The sequence below is a fragment of the Lucilia cuprina genome, chromosome 2 (genome assembly GCF_022045245.1).
Source record: "Lucilia cuprina isolate Lc7/37 chromosome 2, ASM2204524v1, whole genome shotgun sequence".
In the NCBI taxonomy this organism is placed as follows: Eukaryota; Metazoa; Arthropoda; class Insecta; order Diptera; family Calliphoridae; genus Lucilia; species Lucilia cuprina.
In genome coordinates this window covers 9,973,703-9,989,630 of record NC_060950.1, presented here as the reverse complement: position 1 = coordinate 9,989,630, position 15,928 = coordinate 9,973,703, and the positions used below count along the sequence as shown (strand labels likewise).

Here is a 15,928-nt window from a genome sequence, read left to right as displayed (position 1 = left end):
CTAGAACTGAACTAGAACTGAACTAGAACTGAAGTAGAACTGAAGTAGAACTGAACTAGAACTGAACTAGAACTGAACTAGAACTGAACTAGAACTGAACTAGAACTAAACTAGAACTGAACTAGAACTGGTTATATTTTCTGCATGAACAGGTTATACTTAGTTCTACTTCTTTTCAGCTTATCATGAGTTAAGAAAAGATATTGTCATCATTTTGGACACATTTGAAAGTGATATGTATGTCCTTCCAACACCAGACAGCGGTCAGAAATTTTCCGCTATTTTAGCTCTAGAAAACGAGCACGTAATACTTAAAGTAAAGTATTTTATTATTGACTTGTAACATTTTATTTCTATACTTACAATTTGTTAGCTAAATATAAAATATTTAGCCCTTTTATTATCAATTACACAATCTTTAAACAACTTTACACCTTTAAAACTTGTTTACTATACTTGCAACATTGTATTGTAACTAAAATAAACTTTTTCACTATAATACCAAAACAATCAGTTAAACAGATATTACTTTAAGCTAAAACGTTTAAACAAATTGAGTTAAAAACTTAATTAATTTTTTCATGCCACACAAACTTTGTTTGTGTATGAACAGATCTTGTAAATGAACGGAAATCAAGCTTAAAATAACAATTTTTAATTTATTTGATTGTAGCTTCATTTTATTACAATAAATACAAATAAATATAAAGAATTTTAAGAGTTTTTTAATATTTTTTTTATTTAAAAAAAAAACGACTCAACTAAAACACCACTCCTAAATGAATGATTAATGTCTTCACTAAATACAGTGAGGGAAATAAATGTTCATGTACATTTCTACCACTATTACCCTGCAGTTCGGTACGAACTGTTCCGGAAAATCTTTTTCATAAACATTTTGTAAACTAAAGAGCTGTTTTATACCAATTATCTGTATTAGTTGATAATACATTCTCAAGAAAAACGTTTGCCTCTACATTGAATGAGATAATGGAATGTCCACCAATATCATCTGAATAGTTGTTACTCCTCTAAAACTACCGGGTATAGTTAAAGTTTTAGTTTTTTAGTTGGTTCCATTGTAAATCGTATAAAAATAAAAAATTAACATAAATCGTTATAAACGACAAGTTACAAACGTATAACGTTTTTTCTAACAAAATATGGAGGAAAATTTATACGAGTGTGGGAATGTAACAGTAATTGTTGTAAAAATAAAATACTAAATGTAAAAGAAATACAAAATTTTACACGATGGTCAATCGTGCATGCCAAACAAAAAAAAAAACAAATGAACATTGATAATAATAATAATAAAAAAGATTCTTAGAATTGAAAATGTTTCTGTTACAAAAGAATCATGAATTTGTAAGTTAAATTAACTTAAATAATAAAGGAATGACTTAAATTTGTATTAAACTAAAAATATTAAGAAAATAACAATCTGAAAACTAATCTGAAACTGATTAGGCCCGTTTTATAATAGACATTTCCGTTATCTTTACAGGATCATAAGAATCCTTTAATAAACATACCTCCCCCTATATTTTTCATATTTACAAATCTCAATTAACAGGTGTCAACAAATATTTTTCATTCTCAATCATAATTAAAAGCTTTTTTATTTTCAAATATTCATCAAATATTCATCTTGTAATTTCAAAATTGTTTGTGTTAAAAACACACTCTCAAACATTCATCATCATTACGTATTATCGATGAGAAATAACCATTTTTTGTTCATGTACATTCATGGTAGAAAAAAAAACACAAGCACATGTTCAAATACGATTTTTTGTGCAATAAAAACTAAAGAATTTCCTTTTAACATAAATTAATGTCACTTTAGTCTAACCATACGTTACATCAAACCCACAAAATCATTGACATTTTTAACAACTCACTTAACCACAATCTATGGAAGTAAAGTCAAACCGTAGACACAAATATACTGTGGTAAAAAAATACTATAACACACATACACTTGTTGTTGGAACAAAAATCAATCTCCTTTTGGACACAAATGAACGAACCAAAAAAAACTAAAGTTATAGAAAATATTCCTAGATCTAATGGCACTCACTCTCATTTTACTAAAAATATTTTGTATGTTTGCACAGATGAAAACAAGTCCCAGGTTTCGTTAAGAGGGGTGGAAATGGCTCTACATAACCACCACATAGGTCAATCATTTTGGATGGATATAGTACAAGTGTGTAGAGAGTAGAAAATGTAGAAGTGTTCTACTTTTCAAATGACTAACAATGTATGAATAGAAAAACGAGCAGAGATTAGAAGGTATGAGTTAATTGCGGAATTAGAGCTGCACTAGAACTGACCCTGAGCTGAATTAGATCTGAACTAGAAATGACCGTATATTGAACTAGAATGGAACTTAGACTGAACTAGAACTGAACTAGAACTGAACTAGAACTGAACTAGAACTGAACTAGAACTGAACTAGAACTGAACTAGAACTGAACTAGAACTGAACTAGAACTGAACTAGAACTGAACTAGAACTGAACTAGAACTGAACTAGAACTGAACTAGAACTGAACTAGAACTGAACTAGAACTGAACTAGAACTGAACCAGAACTGAACTAGAACTGAACTAGAACTGAACTAGAACTGAACCAGAACTGAACTAGAACTGAACTAGAACTGAAGAAGAACTGAACTAGAACTAAACTAGAACTGCACTAGAACTAAAGTTGAACTTAACTAGAAACGAAAATAATTGGGAACTTTGAAGTCATTCAAAATTCTGTCTCAATAAACGTACAATTTTCCTTTAAGCCTTTTAGGAAAACCAATGTTAAAAACAAGTGTGTGTATATATTATTTTTTCCATTCGAATGTAACACACAAATATGAAAAAACAGAAAAAGAACCTGTTGTTCATTAAACAAAAAAAAAAAAAACAAAACAAAAAGAAACCAAATAAAACAACTAGAAGATGATGATGATCATAAAAATCGATACCATCTATTATAAAAAGATTTATTTAAACAGAAGCTTTTTGCACATTTCTTTCTAACTAAGGATTTGTACTCGTACTCTACCAGTTAAAGTTGTATATGTATTATTCATTTTTGAAATTTTTATAAATATTTCTAAGCTAAAGGCTTCTTCTACTTGTTGCATACAAATGTATGGAAAAGTTGTAAGCATAATCATTGTGCAACACACAAGCTGTAGCTTTTATAGTCAAACTGCTGCAACAACAATAACAACAACAGCAACAGTTTTAGCGCTGTCAGCTCATCCGTCAATTGTATGTCTCATACGATTGACATTTAGGGGCCACTGTAAAACTCCATGGAATTGATAATTTTTGTACAAAACTAGATTGCTATGCAACAGAAACACACATTCGCATTCATACATTCATACATGCAACATTTAAAATGTTCTAAAAAATATTTAAAATCAATTGCTTAACTTTCATTTTTGCATACATGTTTAAAGTTACTTGTTACATTTAACCGGCATAATATGTTGCACAAAGCTATTTATTTAAATAAATATACACAATTTATGTTAATCACATCGATTTAAAACTATGTACCACAAAAAAGAAAATGGGAAGATTGATTTAAAATGATTAAAATCTATTTTTCTTTTTCCATAATAAAGTCAAGATTTTCTAAACGGATAAATGGGATCAAATGAAAAAAAATATCAAAAGAAATGTAGAGCATTCAAGTTTTATGAAAGCTAGAAGTGAAGGAATTCATTATTAGTAAGAGAAAATCGTTCTCATTAATGATGTAATTTTGTGTTAAAACGAAGTAGAAATTTATTAAAACTGAACTAGAACTTAACTAGAACTGAACTAGAACTGAACTAGAACTGAACTACAACTGAACTACAACTGAACTAGAACTGAACTAGAACTGAACTAGAACTCAACTAGAACTCAACTAGAACTCAACTAGAACTAGAACTGAACTAGAACTGAACTAGAACTGAACTAGAACTGAACTAGAACTGAACTAGAACTGAACTAGAACTGAACTAGAACTGAACTAGAACTGAACTAGAACTGAACTAGAACTGAACTAGAACTGAACTAGAACTGAACTAGAACTGAACTAGAACTGAACTAGAACTGAACTAGAACTGAACTAGAACTGAACTACAACTGAACTAGAACTCAACTAGAACTAGAGCTCAACTAGAACTGAACTAGAACTAAACTAGAACTTACCTAGAACTGAACTAGAAATTCTACATTTTAACTGGTAAAATATGTGAAGCAAAATACAATACAGTTAATTATTTACTTTCAAACAAAAGTGTTCTGATTGAAAAAATTCAATTATCAACAGAAATTGTAAACCAAATCCCATTCTAATTACGAAACAAATCATTTCACACATGAACAACAGAAAACTTTGTTTTAATTTTGCTCAACATCCAACCCCCACATTCACACAATCAAACATTTGCTAACTCCCTCTATTCTTCATTTTCATTTCAGGTGAAATCACAACACGCGAACCTTTGGATCGTGAACAGCGTTCTGTTTATGATTTAGTAGCAGAGGCTCGCGATCAAGGTACACCGTATCGTAGTTCACGCGTCGCTGTCAAAGTCCATGTTACCGATGTCAATGACAATCAACCGAAGATTGTTGATCCGCAAGAGGATGTGGTCAGCGTACGAGAGGAACAGCCACCAGGCACTGAAGTTGTGCGCATACGTGCTGTCGATCGTGATAATGGACAAAATGCATCGATCACTTATTCGATATTAAAAGGTCGTGATTCGGATGGCTTTGGTCTGTTTAGCATAGACGCCAACACGGGTGTCATACGTACGTTAGTCGTGCTGGATCATGAGGAACGCAGCATATATCGTTTGGCTGTGGCAGCAACAGACGGTGGCAATCCACCAAAACAATCAATACGTTTGCTGCGTGTTGAGGTGTTAAATTTGAATGACAATCGACCAACGTTTACCAGCTCAAGTTTAGTATTTCGGGTAAGTCATTTTTCTTTTCATTTCTTTCTTTTTTCTACCTTATTTAAGTAAATCTAAGTGCCTTTGCTGTAACAGCTAGATAGATGTATGACCCTTTTGTTGTACGAATAAAGTATCCCTTTTTGAGATTTGTTTGTTACTTTGAAAAAGCTCTTGAAGATTTCATATATGCAGTTGTTGTTTTTTTTTGGTTGGCTTAAGGGGAAAGTATGGCATCTAAACAGAAAAAGCCAACCAAAAAACTGATAGCCCACGCCTGAGTGCATATTTCCATTTTCCATATAGTCAGGTCTTTACGAAATTTGTATATATGATGGCTATACTATATAAACATACATATCTATCTATGTATGTATGTACGTTAGCCTAGGTATCTATTTACATATAAATATGTATGAGAATATTTATGTACATTTGTTTAAACTAGCAATCTTGTCAGTAGTTAGTTGTTGTACATAGAAGTAGTTTCTTGTTGTTTTTTCCTTATGGAATACTGTCTTTTTTAGGAAGTCATGCCAATGTCTTGTGTTTGTTGCTTTTTTTATATATTTTTTAGATGCAGTTGTTATTTCACACAATATTCAAATTCTAAGAATTCTATGCTCAAGTCTTTTACGCTTAAAACTTCTACTTAGTTCGTTGTTTATATTCTACCTTTTTTTGTATAAGCTTAAATGCAACAACAACAAAATTGCAACATTTTAAGTAACCGTAAGTGTTAAGACTTGAAAGGTTGCTGTAGACTGCAGTTGTACAGGAGAAAGAGCAAACAAAGTCGAGAAAAAAATTCGTGATCTTTGACTTTTAAATGTATGTGGACTGTTTTTTTTTTTTTTTGTACACAATTTACACTCAGAAACGTAATGTATGTATGTATATGTAAATATTCCATAAACAAGGGAACTATACCGAGAAAAATACTCAAGTTTATAGTTTAGTTCCAGTTCACTTATAGCTCATATTTAGTTGAATTATAAGTTAGTTCCAGGTCAGATATAGTTGAGTTCTAGTTCAGTTCTAGTTCAGTTTTAGTTCAGTTCTAGTTCAGTTCTAGTTCAGTTCAATTCTAGTTCAGTTCTAGTTCTAATTCAGTTCTAGTTCAGTTCTAGTTCAGTTCTAGTTCAGTTCTAGTTTAGTTCTAGTTCAGTTCTAGTTCAGTTCTAGTTCAGTTCTAGTTCAGTTCTAGTTCAGTTCTAGTTCAGTTCTAGTTCAGTTCTAGTTCAGTTCTAGTTCAGTTCTAGTTCAGTTCTAGTTCAGTTCTAGTTCAGTTCGAGTTCCAGTTCAGTTCTAGTTCAGTTTTTGTACTGTTCTAGTTCAGTTTTAGTTCAGTTCTAGCTCTAGTTCTTGTTCAGTTGTAGTTCTACTTTAGTTCTAGTTCAGTTCTGTGTCAGTTCTGTAGTAGTTCTAGTTCAGTTCTACTTTAGTTCTAGTTTCAGTTCTGTAATAGTTCAGTTCTAGTTTAATTTTGTTTCGGTTCTACTAAGTCTAAGAGTTAATTAAAGTTTTTTGCTTTTACAATGCGAAAGTATTCTGTTGGATTTTATTTTTATCTACTCAAATAAATATTTTATTTTTTAAACTTGAAAATTAACAAGAAAAGTAATAAAAAATAATTTGTACTGCTTTTAAATTTTTACAACTTAATAATGTATATTTTATTGGCTATCGGAAAAGCTAATTAGTTTACAAGATGTCTAATAAAATTTATATTATTTGAGAAACAAAACTTTCAAAAAAATGTTGGCTAAAAATTATTTTATAACTATAGATAGACTTTTTTAATAATTCTCCTGTGAACAGGTTTTATTATAATAAATAATTTATTTATTTTTAGTTTTTATACACAATTGTTCTCGTTGAACTTTAAATAAAATTAGCCGCCGTATAGCCGAACAAATTCATTTATCAACAAATGTATTTTCTTTCTCATTTTTTTGATACTTTTAAGCATTCATTTGAAATTAACCTACTTAACTATTTCGCATTGTACTATTATTTTTTGGATTTTTTTTTTTGCTGTTCAATGATGTTGTCTTTATAATATTTGTGGCCAAGTGGTCTGACATTGTTATTGGCCAAACGAAAAGCTTAAGTAAAGCAAAGCAATGAATGTATTTGTTTGCCAACTTACCCGTAAGTGGATTAACTTGAAACGAACTATTTGCCGGCAATAAACTATATCTGATGGCCGCATTTTCATCCAAATCCAAATCAGTAGCACCAATAACGCCAACCAATGAACCACGACTCATATTCTCTTCGATGGAAAACTCATAGGAGGAACGTAAGAAACGTGGATCATTATCGTTGGCATCCAAAACGCGTACCTTAACACGTGTGCTGGTTTGGGCTGGAGGACTGCCATTATCACTGGCCACCACAGTTAAATCATAACGATCACGTGTTTCACGATCTAAAGGCGAACGTAAATAAATCCAACCACTATTGGGATATATGCCAAATATTTGGGAAATTTCTCCCGATGATGATGATGATGAGGAGGTGTTGGTATTTTGGATTCTATAGTTTTTATTATTTTTTGTATTTTTATTGTTGTTGCTGGTTATGAGGGTTTGATTTCCCTGCTGGTTGCCGTTGCTGTTGTTGTTGTTGTTGATAATACGATAAGTGATGCGAGCATTGTTGCCAGTATCCAAATCTACAGCTGTCACTTGTACAATCTAAAATTAGAGAAGAGTAGTTATTTTATTTTTAATGCATTTTATTTAAACATTTAAATTTTTCTTTAGTGTTTTTTTTGTGTCTATTATTATTTTCTTTTAAATTAGTATTATTGCTTAGGATGCTTGTAAAACGAAGAAAAACTTTCACAAAATTTGTTTAGTTTTATTGCTGATGTTGTTGTTTTGCTTGTGTTTGCTGGATAAAGTGGGATAAATTTGTTATAACAAAAATATATGGCAATGCTCACTACATTTATTGCTGTATTATAGTTGCAGTAAAGTTTTGTAAATGATACCCTACAGTGGGAGAAGGCTGAAAGTGAGGGTAGACGCTAACGTTGCTAATTTTCAGTAGGACTGATTAAATCTAAACTGTACTTAAAAGCTATGTAGAAAAAGCTTTTTGCGAAAAACTTTGTTTTAGAAACCGTATTTAGATCTATTTCCTAGTTCAATAATTTACAGGAAAAACTTTTTAATTAAAATTTAAAAAAGTGTTTTATAGAAAAAGCTTTTTAGAAAAACGCTAACTTTGAAAATGTTTTTCAGAAAGAACTATTTCAGTAAAAAGTCTTTTCAGAAAAAAATCTTAAAAAAGTAATTTTTTTAAAACATTTTTATAGAAATGCTATTTCTTAAGAAAGCTCAACTAGCAGATATTTTACGATTTGTTGCTTTTTGGTGAATACTAGTTTAGAAAAAGCTTTTAACGTTAATTTAAAGATACTTTATCATAGAAAAAGCTTTTTTTAAAAAAGCTAATTTAGAAAATGTTTTTTAGTAAAAAGCTAATTTGGAAAAAGTTTTTCAGTTTAAAATCTTATTTGGAAGAAGCTTTTAAGTTAAAAGAGCTAATTTATAAAGAGCTTTTCAGTAAAAAATTTAAGAAAACTTTTATCAGTAAAAAACTAATTCAGAAAAGGTTTTTCAGTAAAAAAGCTAATTTAGAAAGAGAAAGCTTTTTTTAATAATTATAAACACAAACATTTTAAAAAATACACTTAAAAATACTGTTTTGGAATAACATGAGAAAGATTTTTTGAAAAATTATAAACAAGCTTTTTTTAAACAAATACACTTTTACGAAAGAAAAGTTTTAGAAAAGAGTTTTCTTTAAAAAAGTATTTTAAGAAAAAAGCTTTTTTAGAAAAAGATTTTTTCGGAAAGGCTTTTTAAAACAAAAGCTTTTATAGAAACTTTTTAAAAAGAAGTAAAAAACATTTTTGAGAATAAGCTTTTGACAAAGAACTATTTTGGAAATAAAACATGAGAAAGCTTTTTTTTAATAATAATGAATACGGAGATTTTGAATAAAATACGCTTTTAAGAAAAAAAATTTTTCAGAAAAGCTTTTTTGTAAAAGATTTTAGAAAAGCGTTTTTAAAAAGAGCTTTCTTAAATAAATAATAAAAAAAGCTTTTCTAAAAAACTTATTTTTTTCTTCAAAAATTCATTTTCTATAAAATCTTTAATAATATAAAGTAAATAATAAAAAAGCTTTTCTAAAAAAGACTTTTTTGTGAAATTTTTAAGAATATTTCTTTTCTAAAAAATAGCTATTTTAAAAAAAGTATTTCTGGACAAAAAGCATTCTTCTAAAACGTATTTTCTTAAGAAGCTTTTATCCAAAAAAGCTTTTCTAAAAAATTTTAATTCTTAAAAATTAAAAAAAGCTTTTTTCATAAGAAGAAAAGCTTTTTTGTAAAAAAAACTTTCTTCAAAAATTTATTTCTCTAAAATCTTTAATAATATAAAATAAATGATAAAAAAGTTTTTTCTAAAACCAACTTCTTATTTTTTTCTTAAAATTCAAGAAAACTTTTATTCTAAAAAAAACTTTCTTCAAAAACGTATTTTCTTAAAAAGCTTTTATCCAAAAAGTTTTTATCTTAATTTTTTTTTTGTAAAAAGCTTCATTCTTAAATTTTTTTTAAAGAAAAATACTTTTTTAGAAAAGCTTTTTTAAAAAAGAGCTTTCTTCAAAAATGTATTTTCTATAAAAGCTTTAATAATATAAAATAAATGATAAAAAAGCTTTTCTAAAAAAACTTATTTTTTCTTTAAATTTAAGAAAACTTTTATTCTAGAAAAAAAGCTTTTTATAGTATTTTTAGAAGAAAAGCTTTCTTCAAAAACATATTTTCTTAAAAAGCTTTTATCCAAAAAAGCTTTTATCTAAAAAAAAGCTTTTATCCAAAAAAGCTTTTCAAAAAAATTTAATTCTTATTTTTTTAAAGTTTCTTTCTTAAAATTGTATTTTTCAAAAAAAAAAAAAAACTGGGGCATGATTTAAAAAAACCTTTTTTAGAATAGAAAGATTTTTACAAGATTTTTTGCATGTTTAGAAAGCTTTTTCTGCTTTCTATAACATTGTAGTATTTGCCTGTTTTTGTAGCTCATTTACCAGTTCATTTGTATGGTCTAATATAAAACCTTTAGATGCTTTTATTTCAAGCTGTTATTTGAATTTGTAGTAGTTAGTTAAGCTCAGCTGTAGTTAGTATTCACAAGTACTTTTTTTCAAACTATAAAAGCATTAGATTTTTGTTTTCATTTATTTTATATTTCTTTTTCTACAATTAACCTATTTTGACCGTTGGCGTATGTTTTATATACCCCCTCATATACAGACTACAAAAAAAAATTCATACAACATAATAGCGATTAAAATCGTGTCTAGAAATGCGAAGAAAAAGGATTTGTCGTGTAGTTGAGCTTTTTTTTTCAAATAAAAATTGCTGTCTTTGCCACTATACTACTGTTAACTCTAGTCAAACCAATGATGATGATGGTGATGTGAATTTGTTTTTTTGTGATTTTGCCTCAACATTCGTTCTATTTGCTACAATAAGAAGAAATAGTTAAATTTAATGTTTTAAACACATACAGACTGATAGAAGATTTCAAAAACATTTGTTGAAATAACAAAAAATTAGCCAAAGGAAAGTTAGGGCTGTTTAAGATTTTAACCAAAGTCTTGTTTTTTTGTGTTTATTTCATTATATTATGGCAATCATTATTATTAGTTGCTGTTTGTGTTTGTCTATCTTTCTGTCTGTCTGTCTGTCTGTCTGGCTCATTGCATTTAACCAAATTGGGGTTAAGTGACTTTCAAATTTTCACTTTAAATATGGTAGTTGTTCTTAAGTTGGGGGACAAGGGGATAGGGGGGATATAAAAAGTTTTAGATTCTTTCGTTAGCTTTTAAATATGTTTATTATAAAAATATAAGTTATCGTTAGATTAAGGCCACTATTGCTTGTCTTAGGGCCATAAACAATAAACTGCTTGTTTTTGCTAGTTTTCCGAGAATTGTTAATTTTTTTCTATTTGTATTTATAACAGTTTTACAATATTTATTTTATTGTTAAAGTAACAAGTTAATTACTTATTTATTTGGCATGGTTTATACTTAAGCACAATGGGAATGTTAAAAATTATTTTCTATGGTTTATTTTAAACCAAAAAAAAAGTCAATTTTAATTCTATTAAATATTTAATAATTATAATATTTTAACATTTAACCACAAACAAAAGCAATACATTAAAATTGTTCAAACAAAAAGAGTTATTAATAAAAAAAAACTTATACTGCAAACAGAAGCATTAAAAATATATCCAAGGTTGTCTGAAACGTTAAAATAATATTTTTATACATTTTCTTTTTTTTTATAAATATTTTGCAATTGTCGGCTTAAGTGAGGGATTAATTTTATTTCGTATCAATAGTAATTTATTGAAATTGTTCTGTTTTTGTTTAAGTAAATAGTGAGTTAAATATAAAATGTTTAAAAATTATTTAAAGCTTAATATATGCTGAAAGCAAAGCTTTGCAAACGTGCCACCGCACCTTGTGGTAATTATAGTAATTCGAAGAATTTCTTAAACTTTTGCAAAGTAAATATGAGAAATTATTTAGTTTTGTAATTAACAATAGTTTAATTTAATTTTAAAAAGTCAAAGATTTTATGAAAATTTGAAATTTAATAGAAAATAGTTTTTTGAAAGCTTTAAAAAAAAGAACTTTTCTTGTTTAGAAATTTAGAAAAGTTTATTTTTATTAAAGAAAGCTAAACAAACTCTTCACAGCAGAGCTTTCTTAGATAAAGCGTGTTAATTGTAAAGCCTTCATTTTAGAAAGTGACCTTTACTGAAATACAGTTTTTTTAGAAAAAGCTTTCTAAAGACAAAAACATTTTACAAAATGTTTTTTTCGATAAAAGCTAAATCTAGCTTTTTTACTTTAAAAGCTATTAAATTAAGTAGTTTGTTTTGGAAAAACCTTCCAAGATAACAGCTTTTTAAAAAAAGCTTTCCTTGATACATTTTTTTTGAGTAAATAATTTGAATAAAACTTTATTAGCTAAAGCTTTTTTAGAAAACAATATCTTCTTCACTCATTACCTAATTAAAGCTAAAAATTTGTTTTATAAACCTTTGGTAAATGTTTATGAATAAGACAGTTAATATTTACAAAGTTTTCTTATAAAAAAAACACTTTAATCCTCAAGGAATTTAATAAATCAAATTTAATTGCTACATATTTCAAATTGTTAGAATTAAGTTAATAAATTTATAAAGATTTTGTTTTTCTAAACATTTCAATTTTTTTTCTAAAATTTTATTTAATTTTTTTGCAAGAAATATGTAGTCATTATAAATTAAAACTAATCATTAGCGGTTAATTATTGTTATAAGAATTTCTAACAAAGAAAAACGTTTTAAATCTACTAAAACCAAAGTAAAAACAAGTAAACAAATGTAGGACGACCATATAATACCCTACACATGTTACAACAATTAAAATGTGATTTAGTTTGTTAAACATTTTTAATAAGCTTTTTCTACTGTACTGTAGAAGATCACGGGCCAAATTTCATTCAATTGCAATCTGTAGTTACAAAATTACAAAGTTTACAAGCTATACTCGGGGGTTAAGTTGTATGAGGGCTAACTAAAATAATGGACCGATCTTAACCATTTTTAGTAGGCTTTGTCCCTGCAACAATAGACGATCATGTATTAAATTTCATCTGTCCGTCCGTCATTCCCCCGGGGGCATGTTACCTTGGCGAGACCTCCTCCTTGGTGTTATTGCAATCCCGGGGTATAAAGAGGTGGCCAATACCTCCAATCTGGCCGGGACTGAAAAATTGGTTACAGTCTACTGCTTGGCTGAGTCCTTGCATAGATTGACAGAGGTCAGACCAGAGCACCGCATAATCTGGTGACCAGTTGCCCGCAGGACTTGCTGGTCAGTTGATTGAGGTTCCTTCGGGATCTACGTACTGGCTGTGGTTTAAACCCAAAATTCGCGGGGAGAGTAAGTGGCGGTTAAAAGACTGATGCATTATAAAGTCAATATATAAGTTCTGTGCTGTTGCCGAAAACAACAGATACCCCACAGAGGAGTGACTGTTGAACTAAGCGTTGGAAATGAGTTGGTATTAAATGTATATGGTACGGGATGAATGTGAGGTTCGCCGGGCCTTACCCCATCCGTATACCTAATGAATGTGTCGTATGAATGATATGTTCAGAGTCTGTTCATATCAGAATTACCACAGTGTGTCCCTGTGAGTAAAAACAATGTCTTCGTCTTATTGATGAATCGTACTTCGGTCCACCGGTTACATCTCTAGGTGCTGTTGTCGAATCAACAAAGGCCATCTAATGGTCAGAGATTACATAGCTCGTACTTTTGCATGGACCGGTCGAAGCCAATATACAAAAATTGCCACTTGAGTTCTTTATTGAAGAATAAAGGGGCGATGGTAGTACGTTCTAAAGTCTACCCTGTGGATGAAAAAGACCACCGTGAGATAAGGCCGTAAAGGCAAGTGCTCACGTTAAAACTCTCGACAGTCATGTCCGTCATTTACATGGAAGGACAGACGGACGTAGATAAATTGACTCAGAAAATGATTCTGAACTTATTGTGACATAAGCACAAATCCAATATACCCTCCCTACTAAAATGGTGTAGGGTATAATAAACCACATTTTTTTTGCAAAAACTGTCTGTCCTGCTATTTATAAACATACATATCTATTGCTAATACATTTCATAAAATTGTAACAATTTGTTATGATATTTTTTCTAATGATTATTCGCTGCAGTAAATAGCAATTGTTAAATGTTGTTGTTACATTAAACCATAATTAAATGACATTGTGTTTTTTCATGCAGCAATAAATAGACATTTTAGCAATGGCAACAGCCGCAACAAGCCTACTGGTTTTTAATTGTAGAAAAAATATATATACAATAAATATATGTTTTCTATATACAAACGACATTAATAGCTAAACAACTGAGGTATCAAACCTCTAGTATTTAAATAAAGTTTTAGTTTTTCAATTTGTTTTTATAGAAAATAACAAAATATACGTTTAAAAGTTATTTTATTTTATTTAGTTTGGTTGTTTGTTACAAAAAAATGAAAAAAAGAATGCTGAAGAGTTTGAAACAAAAAAACTGTCTAACATAAATCACTCAAATTGTTGGGCTTTTAGCATTGTTTAGTGATTGACTTGGAATATGCGACATGTTGGCATGTCTGCTTCGCACAAATAAACAACAAAAAATATATACAAAACCACAAACAACAGCAAATACTATATTATAGAAAAAAATCTAAAAAGTTGTTAATACTTTAAAACAGGAGGCGGTTAAGATTATAAAACAAACAATTTAGTTAAACAAAACAAATGAATTGCTAAAGCAAAAGTTAAACATTTTAATATTTCAAACACACACACACATATTAGTTAATTTAATAAATAACAAATTGCAGCTGAATAATGGTTAATAAATAAATCTTTGTAAAAGGATTTGAAAATTCTATAAAATTATAAGTTTACAGCATGTGTCTTAAGTCTTTTGTTTTGCATATACGAACTACTGCTGCTGACAAACATTTAAGTTGTTTTTTTTTGTTTCTAAAATTGTCATCTCATTTTAAGAATCATTTATTGTTAAAATTTCTTACTATTTTTGTTGTTTCTTTCTCGTTTGTTGTTTTGCAAAGCCCAACCTTGTTAGTTGTTTTGTTGTGTTGTTGTGTCTTTTTCGTATTCTTACCTGTGAATTAACTGGCATTGATTCCAACACTTTTACATGGTACTCATTACTTGCAAATACTGGTGGATTATCATTGACATCCTGTACTTCCACGACAATAGTTAAATTGCTTGATAAACGTGGCTGCCCAGCGTCCATGGCAGTGACAATTAACGTATGTCTTTGTGAAGTTTCGTAATCTAAGTGTCGTGACAATGTTAGGTGGCCTGAACGTGCATCGATAGCAAAAAGATTTTTTAACATAGAATCCATAACACTAACACTGCCACCTCCACTACCACCAATACCAACACCACCGCCACCGCCACCAACAACAATAACATTATTTTTGCCACCATATGCAGATGTTGTGCTTGTAGCTAATGTTGCTGACGATGTTGTTGCTGTTGTGGTAGCTGCTGCTGCTGCAGCAGCTTGATTATTTAAAAGTTTCTGTTTCAACTGCATTGCGGGTGAAGAGTTTAGATTTGTTGTTATTTGCTGTTTCATAGAAGATGTTCCTCCGCCTGCCAATGATGATGCTGATGCAGTTGCCCCTGCAGACATCGTGACATTGTTTAATGTGTCTGTTGTTAACATTGTCAATATATATGAAACTTCAGCATTTTTACCAGAATCCTTATCAAAAGCATGAATGGCATATAATGGTTTGCCAAGTTCAAAATTTTCCGGTACTGATATACGTATTATGGGTGATTCAAATTCGGGAGCATTGTCATTAACATCTTCAATGGTGATGATGACCTGTAAGGGATTAAAAAAAAATATGTAACAATTTTTCGTACTTTCGTATATATTTTTATCATTTCATTGAAAATAGACTAAAATATAGCACAAACTATAGACCCGACTATGGACTAGGCCAAATATAGATTTCAACATATTCTAGACAAGATTATAGTCTACAGTCTATGCTAAAGTCTATAGTCCAGACTAAAAATCAGTCCATTATCTGGACTATAGAATACTGTACTCTAGGCTATAGACGGCATAGATTTTGAAGTAGACTATGAATTACCCTATATACTAAACTATAGACTAGACTGTAGACTAGACTATAGATTAGACTATAGACTGGACTGTAGACTAGACTATAGACTAGACTATAGACTAGACTATAGACTAGACTATAGACTAGACTATAGACTAGACTATAGACTAGACTATAGAC

At 29.4% G+C, this 15,928-nt stretch overlaps 1 protein-coding gene across 1 annotated transcript in view; it reads left to right on the top strand.

Moving 5' to 3' along the window:
- The window catches only part of LOC111683178 (protein dachsous), a gene marked incomplete at its 5' end in the record, with an annotated part of 42,419 nt that overhangs the window by 4,816 nt on the left and 21,675 nt on the right, over positions 1-15,928 (top strand). Inside the window, 2 exons of the mRNA XM_046947428.1 lie at positions 1,850-1,923; positions 4,487-4,989. Of these exons, the coding sequence (XP_046803384.1) occupies positions 1,850-1,923; positions 4,487-4,989 (577 nt within the window). The remainder of the gene's footprint in view (positions 1-1,849; positions 1,924-4,486; positions 4,990-15,928) is intronic.